The sequence below is a fragment of the Cotesia glomerata genome, linkage group LG3 (assembly GCF_020080835.1).
Source record: "Cotesia glomerata isolate CgM1 linkage group LG3, MPM_Cglom_v2.3, whole genome shotgun sequence".
NCBI classification, from domain to species: Eukaryota; Metazoa; Arthropoda; class Insecta; order Hymenoptera; family Braconidae; genus Cotesia; species Cotesia glomerata.
In genome coordinates this window covers 19,242,979-19,256,627 of record NC_058160.1, presented here as the reverse complement: position 1 = coordinate 19,256,627, position 13,649 = coordinate 19,242,979, and the positions used below count along the sequence as shown (strand labels likewise).

The 13,649-nt window shown below is 34.3% G+C and overlaps 1 protein-coding gene across 1 annotated transcript; it reads left to right on the top strand.

Annotated features, from left to right (window-relative positions):
- Positions 1-11,296: 11,296 nt before the first annotated feature.
- On the top strand, positions 11,297-13,132 carry LOC123261540 (putative uncharacterized protein DDB_G0291608). The gene is made up of 2 exons (XM_044723192.1): positions 11,297-11,786; positions 12,356-13,132. Exon 2 carries the CDS (start codon positions 12,362-12,364, stop codon positions 13,046-13,048), a length of 687 nt encoding a protein of 228 aa, XP_044579127.1. The 5' UTR covers positions 11,297-11,786; positions 12,356-12,361; the 3' UTR covers positions 13,049-13,132.
- The last annotated feature ends 517 nt before the right edge of the window (positions 13,133-13,649 follow it).

Here is a 13,649-nt window from a genome sequence, read left to right as displayed (position 1 = left end):
TTGTAAAGATATAATGTAAATTTGACGTGAAATTATATCAAAATAACCAAAAATCATCAGTTTGTCTGACTTACTGATAAGCGTGATCTCATATTCTGTAGTTAGTCAATATTTTGAGCCAACGTAATTTATAGTTATTTGCGTTGCTAGTTGATAATAGCTATTAGTGTTGTGTAGCATCGAAATTAATTATAATCTAACAATCTATGTTATTTAATTAATTAAAAAGTTTCTACTAATAAAAAATAAATCAATTTCATTTTTTCCAAATGTGTATTTAACTACTAAAATATTTTATTTTTAGTTTATAATTAAAAATCAATTGTCATCATCAATAATTTACTGTAAACTAAAAAAGTTGATATAAATAAAAGTAATTTTTTTTTTTTCATTACGATTCATTAATTTTTCGGTTGATTAATTATTGGTGGACGATTAATCAATGACGTTGAATGATTAGTATTCGATTGTACAAATTCAAATATTAATACCTGATTGTCACAACACTAATAGCTATATTTATGCTACAAGTCGGAATAATGGCAAATTATAGTACGGTTGAATTTTAGAACAAACCGATAGGCTGCGTCGAGTTACACGAGAGCAAGAAGGGAGAAATTAGCGTCTAAGCTCAGCAAGGGTGATGAAAATTTCTTCCTATTCTGTTATTACACAGCTAGAGGTAAATTTTGAAAAACAAAATAACAATACTAGAAATGCAACTTTTTCCGACGTGTTGCGTATGAATTTTATGCAATTCATGATTCAAAAATTCAATTTTGGAAAAAATGTATAACGAAGTCATTATAACTGAAATTAATAACTATCGATAATAATAGTAAATGTTATGCCTGTATTTATTGTGGGCTAAACTAACGAAGAAGTTGATGATGTCTGAAAATGTATCATTTATTCATTTTGCGAAATAATGTAACGTGAAGTTCAGGCATATAATTGACTATTTATCTACTACTATTTACGATCTGAAATTGAACTATTGAATAAGGAAATACATAAAAATATTAATTTTTCATTAATATTTATACTTAAACTCAAAATTTACGGTAATAGTAATTCCATTGGATTATTGTATGAAATAAATTGCATATATATAAATATTTAAAAATAAGTCTGTCCATGTTGAATTAACCAATAATTGGACTCGTTCCCTTTTTATTGAGACATTTTTTTCTTAAGTTATGCAAAATTAAAAATTTTCAAGTTCATTTTCTTAATATTTTGACAACTATCATAATAATATACTAATTTTTTAGTTTGTTACAGAGGGAATGTTGGGCTATAAAAAATTGTTTACCAAAAAAACTGTTTACAAAATTTTTGAGTTTAAATTAATTTTTTTTTTTTTTTTTTTTTTTTGTAAAAAATTTCAAATTTTAGTTTTCAAAAATTTTATTTCTCAAAATTTAAGTTTATTTAAAAACCCAATTTACTTTATTGCTAAAATTTATCGTTAAAAAATCATTACTAAATTTACATAATTTTTTTTTTATATAACTGAAAAAATAAACTTCCGACAAATAAATAAATTTTATTCAACTCAAAAGGATTCGAGTTCAGCCATCGGTCGATTCGACATTGAATGACCCATATACATAATTGATTATCAATAAATTATTACTTATTTATTATCTATCGCACTTTGTTTTTAATATTTGTTTTGCTTTTGATTAATACATGAGGTTTACATTTTGATATACCATTATAAAAAATTAAACTTAAAATTTTTAATAACTGAAAACAACCGTAGTATATAAAATAAATGTAATAAATAAATAAATTTCAATCTACTTATTGTAAAAAAGCACATCGTTATAAAAATTTTGATTTTGTTGGCAGGTTTTTACATGAAATTTAGTAATTTGTTCATTCGCATTAAACTAATTAAACAAATAATTATTAAAATTGAAATTTAAAATAATGTAAGTTGATTATTTTATTTACTTTCCGTTATATATAATAGTTCAGAATACTGATATTTATTGTTATTGTGAACGTAAATAATTGAAGAAGCTTAAAATTTCAGTTTGTGACAACCGCAATAAAAATTAATATATTTAAGCGATATTTCATGCTAGTCGATTTCAGTGCAATATAAACAACACCTAGTTTTAGCTTTCAAACGAATGAAGAAATAGACTAAAAAATAATGATAATTTTCTTTTTTTTCTCGATTTTTTAAAATTGATTATTATGTCACTTAATCTACAACAGTACAATTACTTTTAACCATGTGATCCTGAGAAAAAATTTTTTATATCTTAGTAATTAAACATACGTAGATCTATATAGCTTAACATTTTTAAGATTTATGAAAATCTAAAAAATGGCTTATTAGATCTATGTTAGTTTTTATAGACATAAATGATTTTTTCTTGAGATATTATTAAATTGCAAGCCTCAATTATTAATGTTTAATTGTCGAAATAATGATCGTTAAAATTATTAATTTCTCATTATTATTATTATTATTATTATTATTATTATTATTATTATTATTATTATTATTATTATTATTATTATTATTATTATTATTATTGTTATTGTTATTGTTATTGTTATTATTATTATTATTATTATTATTATTATTATTATTATTATTATTATTATTATTATTAATATTATTATTATTATTATTATTATTATTATTATTATTATTATTATTATTATTATTATTATTATTATCATTATTATTGTTATTAAAGACTAAATCATCAATGTGTTTCATTGAAAAAAATTATCAACGAATTTTTTTTAATTTCGTGGAAAGCAAAAAAATTAAACGAAAAAGTTCGAAAAATAAAATAAAACTCAATATATTCTATATATAGCAGTACTATTTTTAACATATGGCAATTCATTATTGGAATGGAAAATATTATTTTGTAACTAAATGACACGTCACGAATTAAATTTATGAATTTGGTGACTCGTCCATGACAACTGACAATAACGACTGCGGTTGCAAGTGACTTCTTCCAAATATAATTTAATCTATTTTATTAACAATAACTAAATAGATTTTTATGTAACTTGGCTGTTGAGTAGCGATATATTTACAATCTTAGAGATTTAGTGAAAGCTTAAATTTGTGTTATACAAATTTAAGAAATGTAGTATAAGTTAGAATTTATAGAATTGGCTAGAGTCGAAGACAATTTTGTTAAACTGCATGAGTTATCATAAAAAAAAATATTGAAAATTTTAATCGTGTCATAAAATCGAGATTGAATTTCTAAATTTTTACTTTGCAGCCCAGTTACATACAATATTTTTTGTCACAATTGCTCCGAAAATTCAATTTATAGACAGGAAAATCAAATTAATTTAAAATTATTTTTCAAACAACAGTTATTGAACAAGAATTGCATTTAATAAAATTAAATTTGTATTACATTATAATGAACTGCAAATGCCTAAATCAAAAGTAGTGCAAATGTTCGGTCGATAAATCTGAAAATTTTTATTCTTCACCGTCTCACTTTGGTCTACTTAAATAAATAAACAAATAAATAAATATATATAAAAAAAAAAACTAATTTCAGGTAAAGAGGTGTTTCACGGCCTATGGTGGAAAAATAAATTTTTTAATTTAAATATACACGATCTTTAAAAATCGATGACTTGGATGGTACCACTCAATACTCGAAAATTGAACTTTCTGAGCAAGTATGATAAAAATAAATATTTTGAAAATTTATTTTGAATTCGTTGTAACAAAAGCAAACAATTTTCATTATGTATATGATTGAAATAATTAACTTATAAATATATAAAAATTTTTCAAGAGACGGTGTCGTCTAAACAAACACCGTCCCCGTCCCTTTATTCAATAATAATAATTAGCGACATAGGTATACAAGTGGAAATGAAGCTGAATCTAAAAAATCAATTATTTTTAGAATAAAAAATATTGTACGTAAGGAAGCATGAATCCATAAATTAAATGATTAATAATGTTATATATACATAATGTGATTCATTAAGTGTTATCCGTACAGACGAAGAAAAAAAATCCTTAGGTCGATTAGCTAAATTATTTCAGAAGGGATAGATAGATTGATCCGTTAATTGATGAAAAAACCAAACGCTTTGTAACAATAATTTTGTAACTAAATAAATATATATCACAAATAGTAAACAAAATAAATAATCCTATGCAATAGCGACGTGTAAAGTTTATACAATTTTTATTTATTGCCTTCTAAATATAACAATGATTTTTATACCAACTTAATCATTTTTTTTTAATATATTCATGCTGATTATTAAATCAGTCAGTTGTTAATCGATAAGAAGGTACCATCAAGTTTTTTAAATTCCACAAAAAGTAGTTTCACGGTAAGAAGTTATGCCGAGTCTGCGTTAACATAACTATTAAAAAAAAAAAATTAGGAAAACGGTTGACCCTGAAGGCCATCCCTGCAACTTTCCGCTAATTCTATTAACCCTGTTAATGGCGCAAGCTGTTGGGTTTGTTTTTTTCAATAAAATAAAATAAATTCCATACCTAGGCGCTTAAAATTGCACTTATGACGTTTTTGAGCTCTGCGAGCTCAAAAATACAATTTCTGTGTTATTTTGAGCTCTCATAGCTCAAAGAGATAGTTTTTTTTTGTGCTTTTGAGCTCTTCGACCTCAAAAGTCTGATGGAGGTTTCATAGAACACTATTATTTAAATTTTCAAACCGCAATAACTTTTGAATAAATCAACCGATTTTCACGCCGTTCGTGGCATTCAAAACAGTTTTTTAAGCCTAATGAAGAATCTTTAAGTTTGAATTGATCGAACTAGGAATTTCGAAGTAATTCCGAAAAAACACTTTTTTCGGTTTTCTTCCGTTCACGATAACTCACGAACGGATCAACCAATTTTGAACCAGCTTGGCGGCAATCGACGTGGTTTTTTGATGTCCATAGCTGATTAGTTTTTGGAAAAGATCGGTAAAGCCGTTTAAAAGTTATTCCAGAAAAATCACACTTCAAAAAATTTTTTTTCGTAGTTTTTTTTAGTTTTTTTGAAATCTACCGGTCCGAATCACTTCAAATTTTTAGGAAATCTGAGTTTGATGAAACTCTTTGGAACGCCAAAGTTTGGTTCCAATCGGTCAGCCATTCAAAAGTTATAGGAGGTTTACATACTTGCACACACACACACACACACACACACACACACACACCTCGTGTCGGGCTTGCTGGGTCCCGCATCGGGCGCCTCCCCAGGTGGTGGATAGGGGAATGCCCGGCATATCTGCACGTCAGATGCGTCGGGTACCAAGGAAATAGAATACTCGGGTGGACCAAAACCTAGCAAAAGATGGTATGAAAATGACAGATCAATTTCAAAATCGTCTACGGTGCAGAGGGGGGATACCTCAGTGCCGGTGAGAGAAGGCGTGCAAACGGGCCTAAACTCGTCGTTATTAAGCGACCGTTTGAACAGCGGAGTAGACCCCATAGCTCTGCTGTCTAGCAATGCTAGCAAGGTTACAGGGAGTACGAAATCAGCCCAGATGGCAGAGAACGGACAGCTGAGCAACATTCCTCCAAAAAGTGGAGGACCTTTTGCTCCTGTCACTAATCAAACCTACCGAGGAAGAATCAACTCTGTACCGACCGTTACAGGCCAACAGTCACCAATGGAGAGGCTCGGCATCAAGATCGAAGAGTTAGCCGAGTTTATAAAAGACAAAAAGAATCTCCATCATGAGATTAGAAAATTGGTTACATCTATCACTACAGCATATAGGTTAGCCAACAAATCACCAGGCATGTCGGCCTCAACGACCCAAACATCTCCGAGTCTAAGCAAAAAATCACAGCCACCTCTGGTCACTCCTAAGAAATTATCACAGCAAGGAGAGGGCAACAACAAGAAGAGGCCGCTGTCCACGCCCAGTCCTTCCGCAGAAATTGACAAGCCAGCACAGAAAAAGACAGCCCGGGATGATACCCGGACCAAAGTGACTCGGCAAAACAAGAAAAAGAAAGAACAGGAGCCAGCGGCTCAATCTGCTACAGCCCAAAACCAGCCAAACAACGGTGGCTCCAAGAAACCGAGGAGGAAGAAGACAAGAACTAAAGCTGTGCTTGTCCAACCAGCTGAAGGGCGAACATACGCCGATCTCCTCAGGGAAATCAAGGTAAGCCCTGTCGAGACGGGCGTAGACATAAAGTCTATTAAAAAGACGAAACACGGAGGCGTTTTCCTTGAAATGGCTCGAAAGACCGAAGACAGCAAGGCTTTCACCGATGCAGTAAAGGCAGCCACTGCAAACTTCGGCACAGTCAAGACGCTAACACCAACAATAACGATCGAGATCCTAGATTTGGATGAAATCTCTATCGAGAGCGAAGTCCGTGAAGCACTTAAACGTGAATTCACTGACAGCCTGGAGATCAAACGGGTAAATTTGACAAAACCCATACCACGAGGCAATCGGGCAGCCTTCTGCGAAGTAGACGAGGCCAGTGCGATTAAGGCCCTTGACAAGGCCCGTATAATGATCGGTTGGGTGAACTGTCATATACGCCCAGTTGCAAAAGTAACACGCTGTTTTAAATGTCTTGATTTTGGACACCAAACACGTCAGTGTGCGGGACCAGACAGAAGCAAGTGCTGCTACAAATGTGGCGGAGAGAACCTCGAGGCCGTAAACTGCACGGAGAAGCCAAAATGTTTCCTTTGTGCTCCGGACAAAAATGCCCAGGATGATCTATGCCATATTTCTGGCACTGGAGCTTGCAAGGCATTCCGCACAGCACTTGTAGAAGCCACGAGAGGGCAGAAATGACACGCATACTACAAGGCAACCTGAATAGGTGCGCCTTGGCGCAAAACCTGCTGTGCCAGCGTGTCTTTGAAGATAAAATCGACGTCTGCTTTATCTGTGAGCAATATCTAAACATCGAAGGTAAAACATGGTTCGCAGACGAAACTGGCACGGCAGCAATTTGGATTGTGAACACAAAGAACGTTACCGTCAACAACAGCGGAAGTGGAGCAGGTTTTGTCTGGATTCAAACCCCCACAACCTACTTCATGAGCGTCTATCTCTCACCTAACGAAGGGATTAGTGTGTTCCGACAGAAACTGGCAAATATAGAAAATGCGGTCACTAAATTCGACGGCGAAGTTATCGTAGCCGGAGACTTCAACGCTAAATCGGCTGAGTGGGACGCTGCTTTCTCCGACACCAGAGGTAACGAGGTCGCTGACGTCGCGGCTAGACTTGACCTTATAGTGCTGAACACCGGGAGCACCACGACCTTTAGAAGACCAGGGTACCAAGAATCCATCCTCGACATCTCGTTGGCGACTTCAAGGACTGCCAACATGATCGAAGACTGGACTGTATCCGAAGAATACAGCGGCAGTGATCACCAGTTCGTGACATTCAACGTTGGATTGACATCTGCTTCGGTTTCACAACACGACCTTTCTAAGCGGAAGTGGAATGCCAAGAGGGCTTGATCCAGAAGCATTGCAAGCTTCACTTGCACGAAGCTGGTCTATCTTTCAGAACAACCCGACTCCGGATACCTGCAGCGAGACGGAAAAGACAGTGCTAAATACGATGAAGGAAATTGTTGCCACATGTGACGCCTCTATGCCGCAGCTGAAAAATCAGAGTTTCCCTAAGCCGGTGTTCTGGTGGTCAACAGACATAGCAGAACTCCGGAAAAAATGCCACAGACTACGTCGGCTAGCAACGAGAGCTGCGAAACGCTCCCCCAATCAAGATCTACATTTGATCGAGTATAAGCAGGCCAAAAAGAACCTAAGCCGGGCAATCAAAGCAAGCAAAGCGAAATTTTGGCAAGAGATCTGTAACGACTTTGATAAAGATATCTGGGGTAAAGCCTACCAAATTGTCACCAAACGACTTGGAAAGGCTCCACCAGAGGCGCCGAAGTCTCCAGCCTTAATGGACAGCATTTTAGCGGAGCTTTCCCCCAAACAGCCGCCGCGGGAGAAGAAATACTACACTAAAAACAGCGAAGTAACACCCTTCACAGCTAAGGAACTACAAGACGCGGCCAAGTCACTCAAAACAGGAAAGGCACCCGGCCCTGATGGCATCCCAGCATCGGTGATCAAGACTGTAGCCCTGGAATATCCAGACATACTCCTGAACACCTACAACGCATGCTTGGCAACTGGAACGTTTCCCGCGGTCTGGAAGCGGCAGAGATTGGTTCTGCTATATAAAGGCAAAGGTGGCCCTGTAACACCCTCGTCGTTCAGACCACTTTGCATGCTGGACATTGCTGGGAAATTGCTCGAAAAGCTTATACAGGGAAGACTACGAAACGACATCGATCGTGCTGGAGGCTTTGCCGCAAACCAACATGGCTTCCGGAAAGGACGTTCAACAGTCGGCGCGATCCAGACAGTCGTAGGGACAGCGAGAGAAGCATGGACTGGTAGCCTCAAAGCTCGTAAAGTATGCATTCTCCTCACGCTAGATGTCAAAAACGCATTTAACAGCGCGAATTGGGGAGATATCATAGACGCTCTGGAACACAAATTTGACGCAAAGCCAGAGAATTTGGCACTAATCGACAACTACCTTGAAGAAAGAAAGCTAATAGCGGAAACTACAGAAGGACCACAAGAATACGCCATAACGGCTGGCGTGCCGAAAGGCTCAATAATGGGGCCCGATTTATAGAACGCCGACTATGACGAGCTTCTTAAGATTCTGTTAACAAAGCAAGTAGAGCTAACGGGATTTGCAGACGACGTCGCGGCCACGATAATAGTAGACAGTGTAGAGGAGGCCGAACTACTAGTTCGGGAAACCATTGATGCCGTCGAGACTTGGCTCGATAAACACCACCTGAAACTTGCCAAGCACAAAACCGAGATGGTCGTTCTGACTCGTCAAAAATGGTTCCCAAAACCATTCGCTGTGGACATGGGAGGAACAACACTAACGTCAACAGGGGCCCTGCGCTATCTGGGCGTAATGATAGACGAGAAACTATCTTTTCGCGAACACCTCGATAATGCATGCCAGAAAGTCAGCAAGACGGTGTCTAGCCTAGCAAGAATTATGACCAACACCATGGGACCAAGAACAAAAAAGAGAAGAGTTCTTCTAGAAGCAGTCCACTCGGTACTGTTTAATGGAGCTGAGATATGGGCAGACATATTAAAGCAGAAGACCTACCGGCGAAAGATAGCAGCAGTACAGTGGCGAGGCGCTCTCAGGGTTGCCTACGCCTACCGTACAGTTTCCGAAGCGGCTGTATTGGTCATTACGGGAGCCACGTCCATCGACCTATTAGCGTTCGAGAGAGAAACTCTATGAGGCTAAAGATAATGACGAAAACATGAAGGACGCAAAAACGAGGATAAAGGCGGAAACGCAGCAAGAGTGGCAGGACCGATGGATATCGGGAGAGACGGGCAAATGGACAGCGCGCCTGATCCTAAACATCGTCTGGCTTTTTCGAAAGCACGGGGATACGGACTTCTTCCTGACCCAGCTATTGACGGGACATGGGCAGTTCAATGCCTATCTTTTCAAGATGGGTTTGCACAGCACACCAACGTGCAAATACTGTCCAGACAAAATTGACAACGCCGAGCACACGTTTTTCGAGTGTGATCGGTGGAAAGACGACAGAATCAGCACCGAAGAAACAATAGGCACAACGCTCTCCCCTGAGAGCTTGGTAACCTGCATGATCACAAAAGAAGAAAACTGGTCAGCTGTCGCAGCCTACGCGCACCGCCTTTTAAACGGAAAAATCGCAGAAAGGGATTAGAAACCAGTAGTAACAAGAAGTAGGTGTCGTGAGACACAACATGGATTGGATCGAAGTAATGCTAACGCGGTCCCGATCCAGTCTTCCCTGTAACATCTATGGGGAAAGGAGAGAGGAGGATGTTTAGTCAGTATTGTTGCAAAATAAATATTAATTTCTGAGTCCGACATAACCAGGCACCAACACCTAGTCCTGGCACCAACACCAAGTTCTGGCATACGTAAATGTATTTTACCTCCTCTATGAAAAAAAAAAAAAAAAAAACACACACACACACACACACACATACAGATATAGTGACACCCTCGCGAGAGTAGTCAGGGAAGCTTTCTAGGACCTCAAAACGTCGAGATCTGATGAGAATTCGATTTTTGCAAAACGGAGTAAACCAATAACTTTCCGATTTTTGAAAATTTTCAAGTTTTTAAGCGGGAAGTTAAAAATTTTTGACTTCCCGCTATGAAATTAAATAATTTACAAACATTGGATAGTTCGACTCTGTTATGAAATAGTGTGTTAAGTACATAGGATTTCACATTTAAGTACATAAATTAAAATTTTGAAAAAACGTTTTTTTGGAATTACTTTTAAACAGATGTAACGATCAATTCCAAAATCTAATCAGTTCTTAAACTTAAAAAACGACGTCAATTTCTACAAACTGCATCAAAACCAGTATGCGTTGAAGAGAAACAGTTAACGAAAATTTTCAAAAAATGTATTTTTTTTACGTAACTTTGAAATTTCTTCTCGAATTTTTCACGCCTCATAAGCGAAGCGTAGAGGTTGTACTCTACTCTCGACATTTCAAAAAAAGCAATTTTCTCGAAACTGAAATTGATTTTTGTTATTTATATCGCACTTACAAGTTAATATGAGTACACTTATATCAAGTCAAATAATTTGTCAGGCACATAAAATATTTTTCAATAACAATTTTTTTGTTTAACATAGTAAATAATAACATTAACATTAAACATAATCTTTTCTGGACGTCCGTGTATGGATGGGTGTATGTGGCAGGGAAATTGGTCGAAAAAATGATTTTACCGGAATAATTTTTTTTTTATTATCTAAAGTAACATACGATGGATTTTTTCAATTAATATGAGCGTACAATTCACTGTCGTTAAATTATTATTTATAAAAAACTAATATATGACTGTGGATTTTTTGTATATCTATCCATACATTTTATTATGGTATTTTTTTCCTCATCTTAGACTTATGGCGCCACTAAACCATAGCAGAATTTTCTGTTTTTTATTATTTTGCTTTTTATCTTTTATTTTAATCAGTTTCATTGTAAAAATGAGATTATGAGGCGTGCACTTTTGGATTTTCCAAACTTTTTTTTTATGTAATAAATGAATATGAGTGCTCAAAAAACTGCGTTGAACGCCTTCGATCTCGTCAAAATCGATCAATTCGTTCGTGTGATATTTAATTTTTGAAGTGAAACTTCTTTAGGCGCATGAGGGTAAAATTTTTACAAATGTAACGTCATGCAAGTATGCAACGGAAGTGTTGAAAAAGAGAGAGAGAGCGATCGAGACCGATTGAGAGAGAGTAAGACAGGGCGAACGTAGCATGAAGCAACTAGCGATGGAGTGAAAGTAGGGAGCAAGCAAGTGAGAAAGATCGAGAGAAAAAGTGAGATAGAGCGATTGTCGTATCACGCACAGTGCCATGGAGCGAGAGGTGGGAGAGAGCTATAGTGAGAAAGATTGAACGAGAGAGAGAATAAGGGATATTGAGAAATAATACATGCTATACTGGTTTGTGTATTCGTTTACTAGTTAATTATTAGAACTTTAGATGGCAAATCTGTCGCATAACGTCATTTGCAGTAAACGCAGATTTTTCATCTATTTACAATATTATTAGCACTTATGCAGTGTATAAACAGTGAGTTAAATTTATAAATAAACTTTATGAATAATATTTTGTGATAAATTTTAAAGTCGTCCTATACTAAGCAGTTACTCGAAGTAAGTAATATATCTGTTATCTTTTTGTTTATTTACAATTTTTAGGCTAATTGGTTTGAAGGTTAGGTAGTTTTAATATTTACAAATAACATGTTGCATTTCAACTTGCCACTCGTCATTTAATAATTCAATAAATCATTTTCCATAAAATAAAAATATTTGATAAATTCGCTTTTCTAAATTTTAAGTTCAAAAAAAAAATTTAATTAATAATTTCTAATATTGACAAAAAACACGTGGCATTTTTATTTACAATTCGTCATTTGAGATTTCAATAAATCATTTGCATAAAATATAAATAACAATATTTCATAAATTCTCTTGACAAAATTTTAATTTAAAACCTGGAATTTCTATAGTTATCATTAATTTACAATGATTTTGTATAAATTTAAATTGAGGTCAGGTATTTTTGCTATTTACAAAAAATCACGAGGAATTTTAATTTAATATTCAACATCTGAGATTTCACTATATTATTTTTCAAACAATATAAAATAAATATATTTTAATAATTCTCTTTAATTATTTTTATTAAATATTAAATTCAAATAACTTTTCATTTTCAGATCGCAATGCCAAAAATTGTGGTGCGAGAATGTGAAACAATTAAAAATAAAATATCTGTTAGACGGCCAGGTAAAACATCAACAGAACGTTCACGTGAATTTAGAGAGCGGAAAAAGGCTTTAAAAAATGCAGCTAGCCAAGAGTTGAATATCTCATCGTCCATCATTACAAAAACTAAACCAAAAACTCCAGCAGAGCGTAGTCGTGACTACAGAGTTCGAAAAAGACAAAAATATGAAGAAAATCAAGAGTCAAATTATTTGACGCGAATCACTGTTGAAGTTGAAGTACATCAAGAACAAGAAAATTCTCAACCTTCGACTTCGACTTTACCAATTGAAAAAAATAAAACTTCAAGAGAACGTGTTCGTGAGTTTAGAGCAAGAAAAAAATCATTGACAAACCTTTCAGAAAACATTATTGAAGATTTTCAAACATCATCAAATATTATTAATGCTAATAATAATAATAATAATAACAATAATAACAATAATGGTGATAATAATAATATTAATAATAATAATATCGATGATGAAAGTCATAATGTCAATATTAGAAATAATACGAGACGTATTCAAGATAATGATTTACGTGTACCTTATTCTACTTTTCACAGGCATCAAAATGCTCACAAGGAATTTAAGGAAAAATTCCCTGTCCCGGAATTTAAGGAAAAAAAACACATGTCTTAACGCATTAAACAAAAATAACATTCCAGTAATGGCTGTATATAATGGGTTCAAATATCCACAAACTAAATTTATAATTTATAGTAATTTTCAACACTTTTAATATTTTAATGACAATTAAATTCCTAACATATCTTCCTTTTTCCCTTCCTTTAAGTCTCGGAAATCTAAAGTTTTAGATTTGTATAAATATAGACAAGACTGATAAATTAGTTCGCCAAAGAAGTTTCACTTCTGACATGTGTACTTTGTACGCACGCACTTTTTTTTTTTTAATTCCAAAATAGTGTTTTTTCAACATAATTTCAAAATTTTATGTCTAATCGTTTGGTAGATAATAAATAATCTTTTGGTGCTTGAAAAACTACAGTATTTAGAATCGATTAGTAAAGCCGTTTAAAAGTTATTCTAAAAAAACCACTTTTGAAAAAATTTTTTTTCGTAATTTTTTTGAGATTTCTAAAAGGTAGATTTTGATAAATCTAAAAAAAACTGCGAAAAAAAATTTTTTCAAGTGTTTTTTTTTGGACTAACTTTCTAATGTTTATAACGATCAATTCCAATAATTAATCAGCTCTTAACCTCGAAAAATCGCGTCGATCGT

Bases quoted from the DNA above. Each gene is read 5' to 3' on its own strand.
- LOC123261540 (XM_044723192.1), top strand. From the start codon at position 12,362: ATGCCAAAAATTGTGGTGCGAGAATGTGAAACAATTAAAAATAAAATA.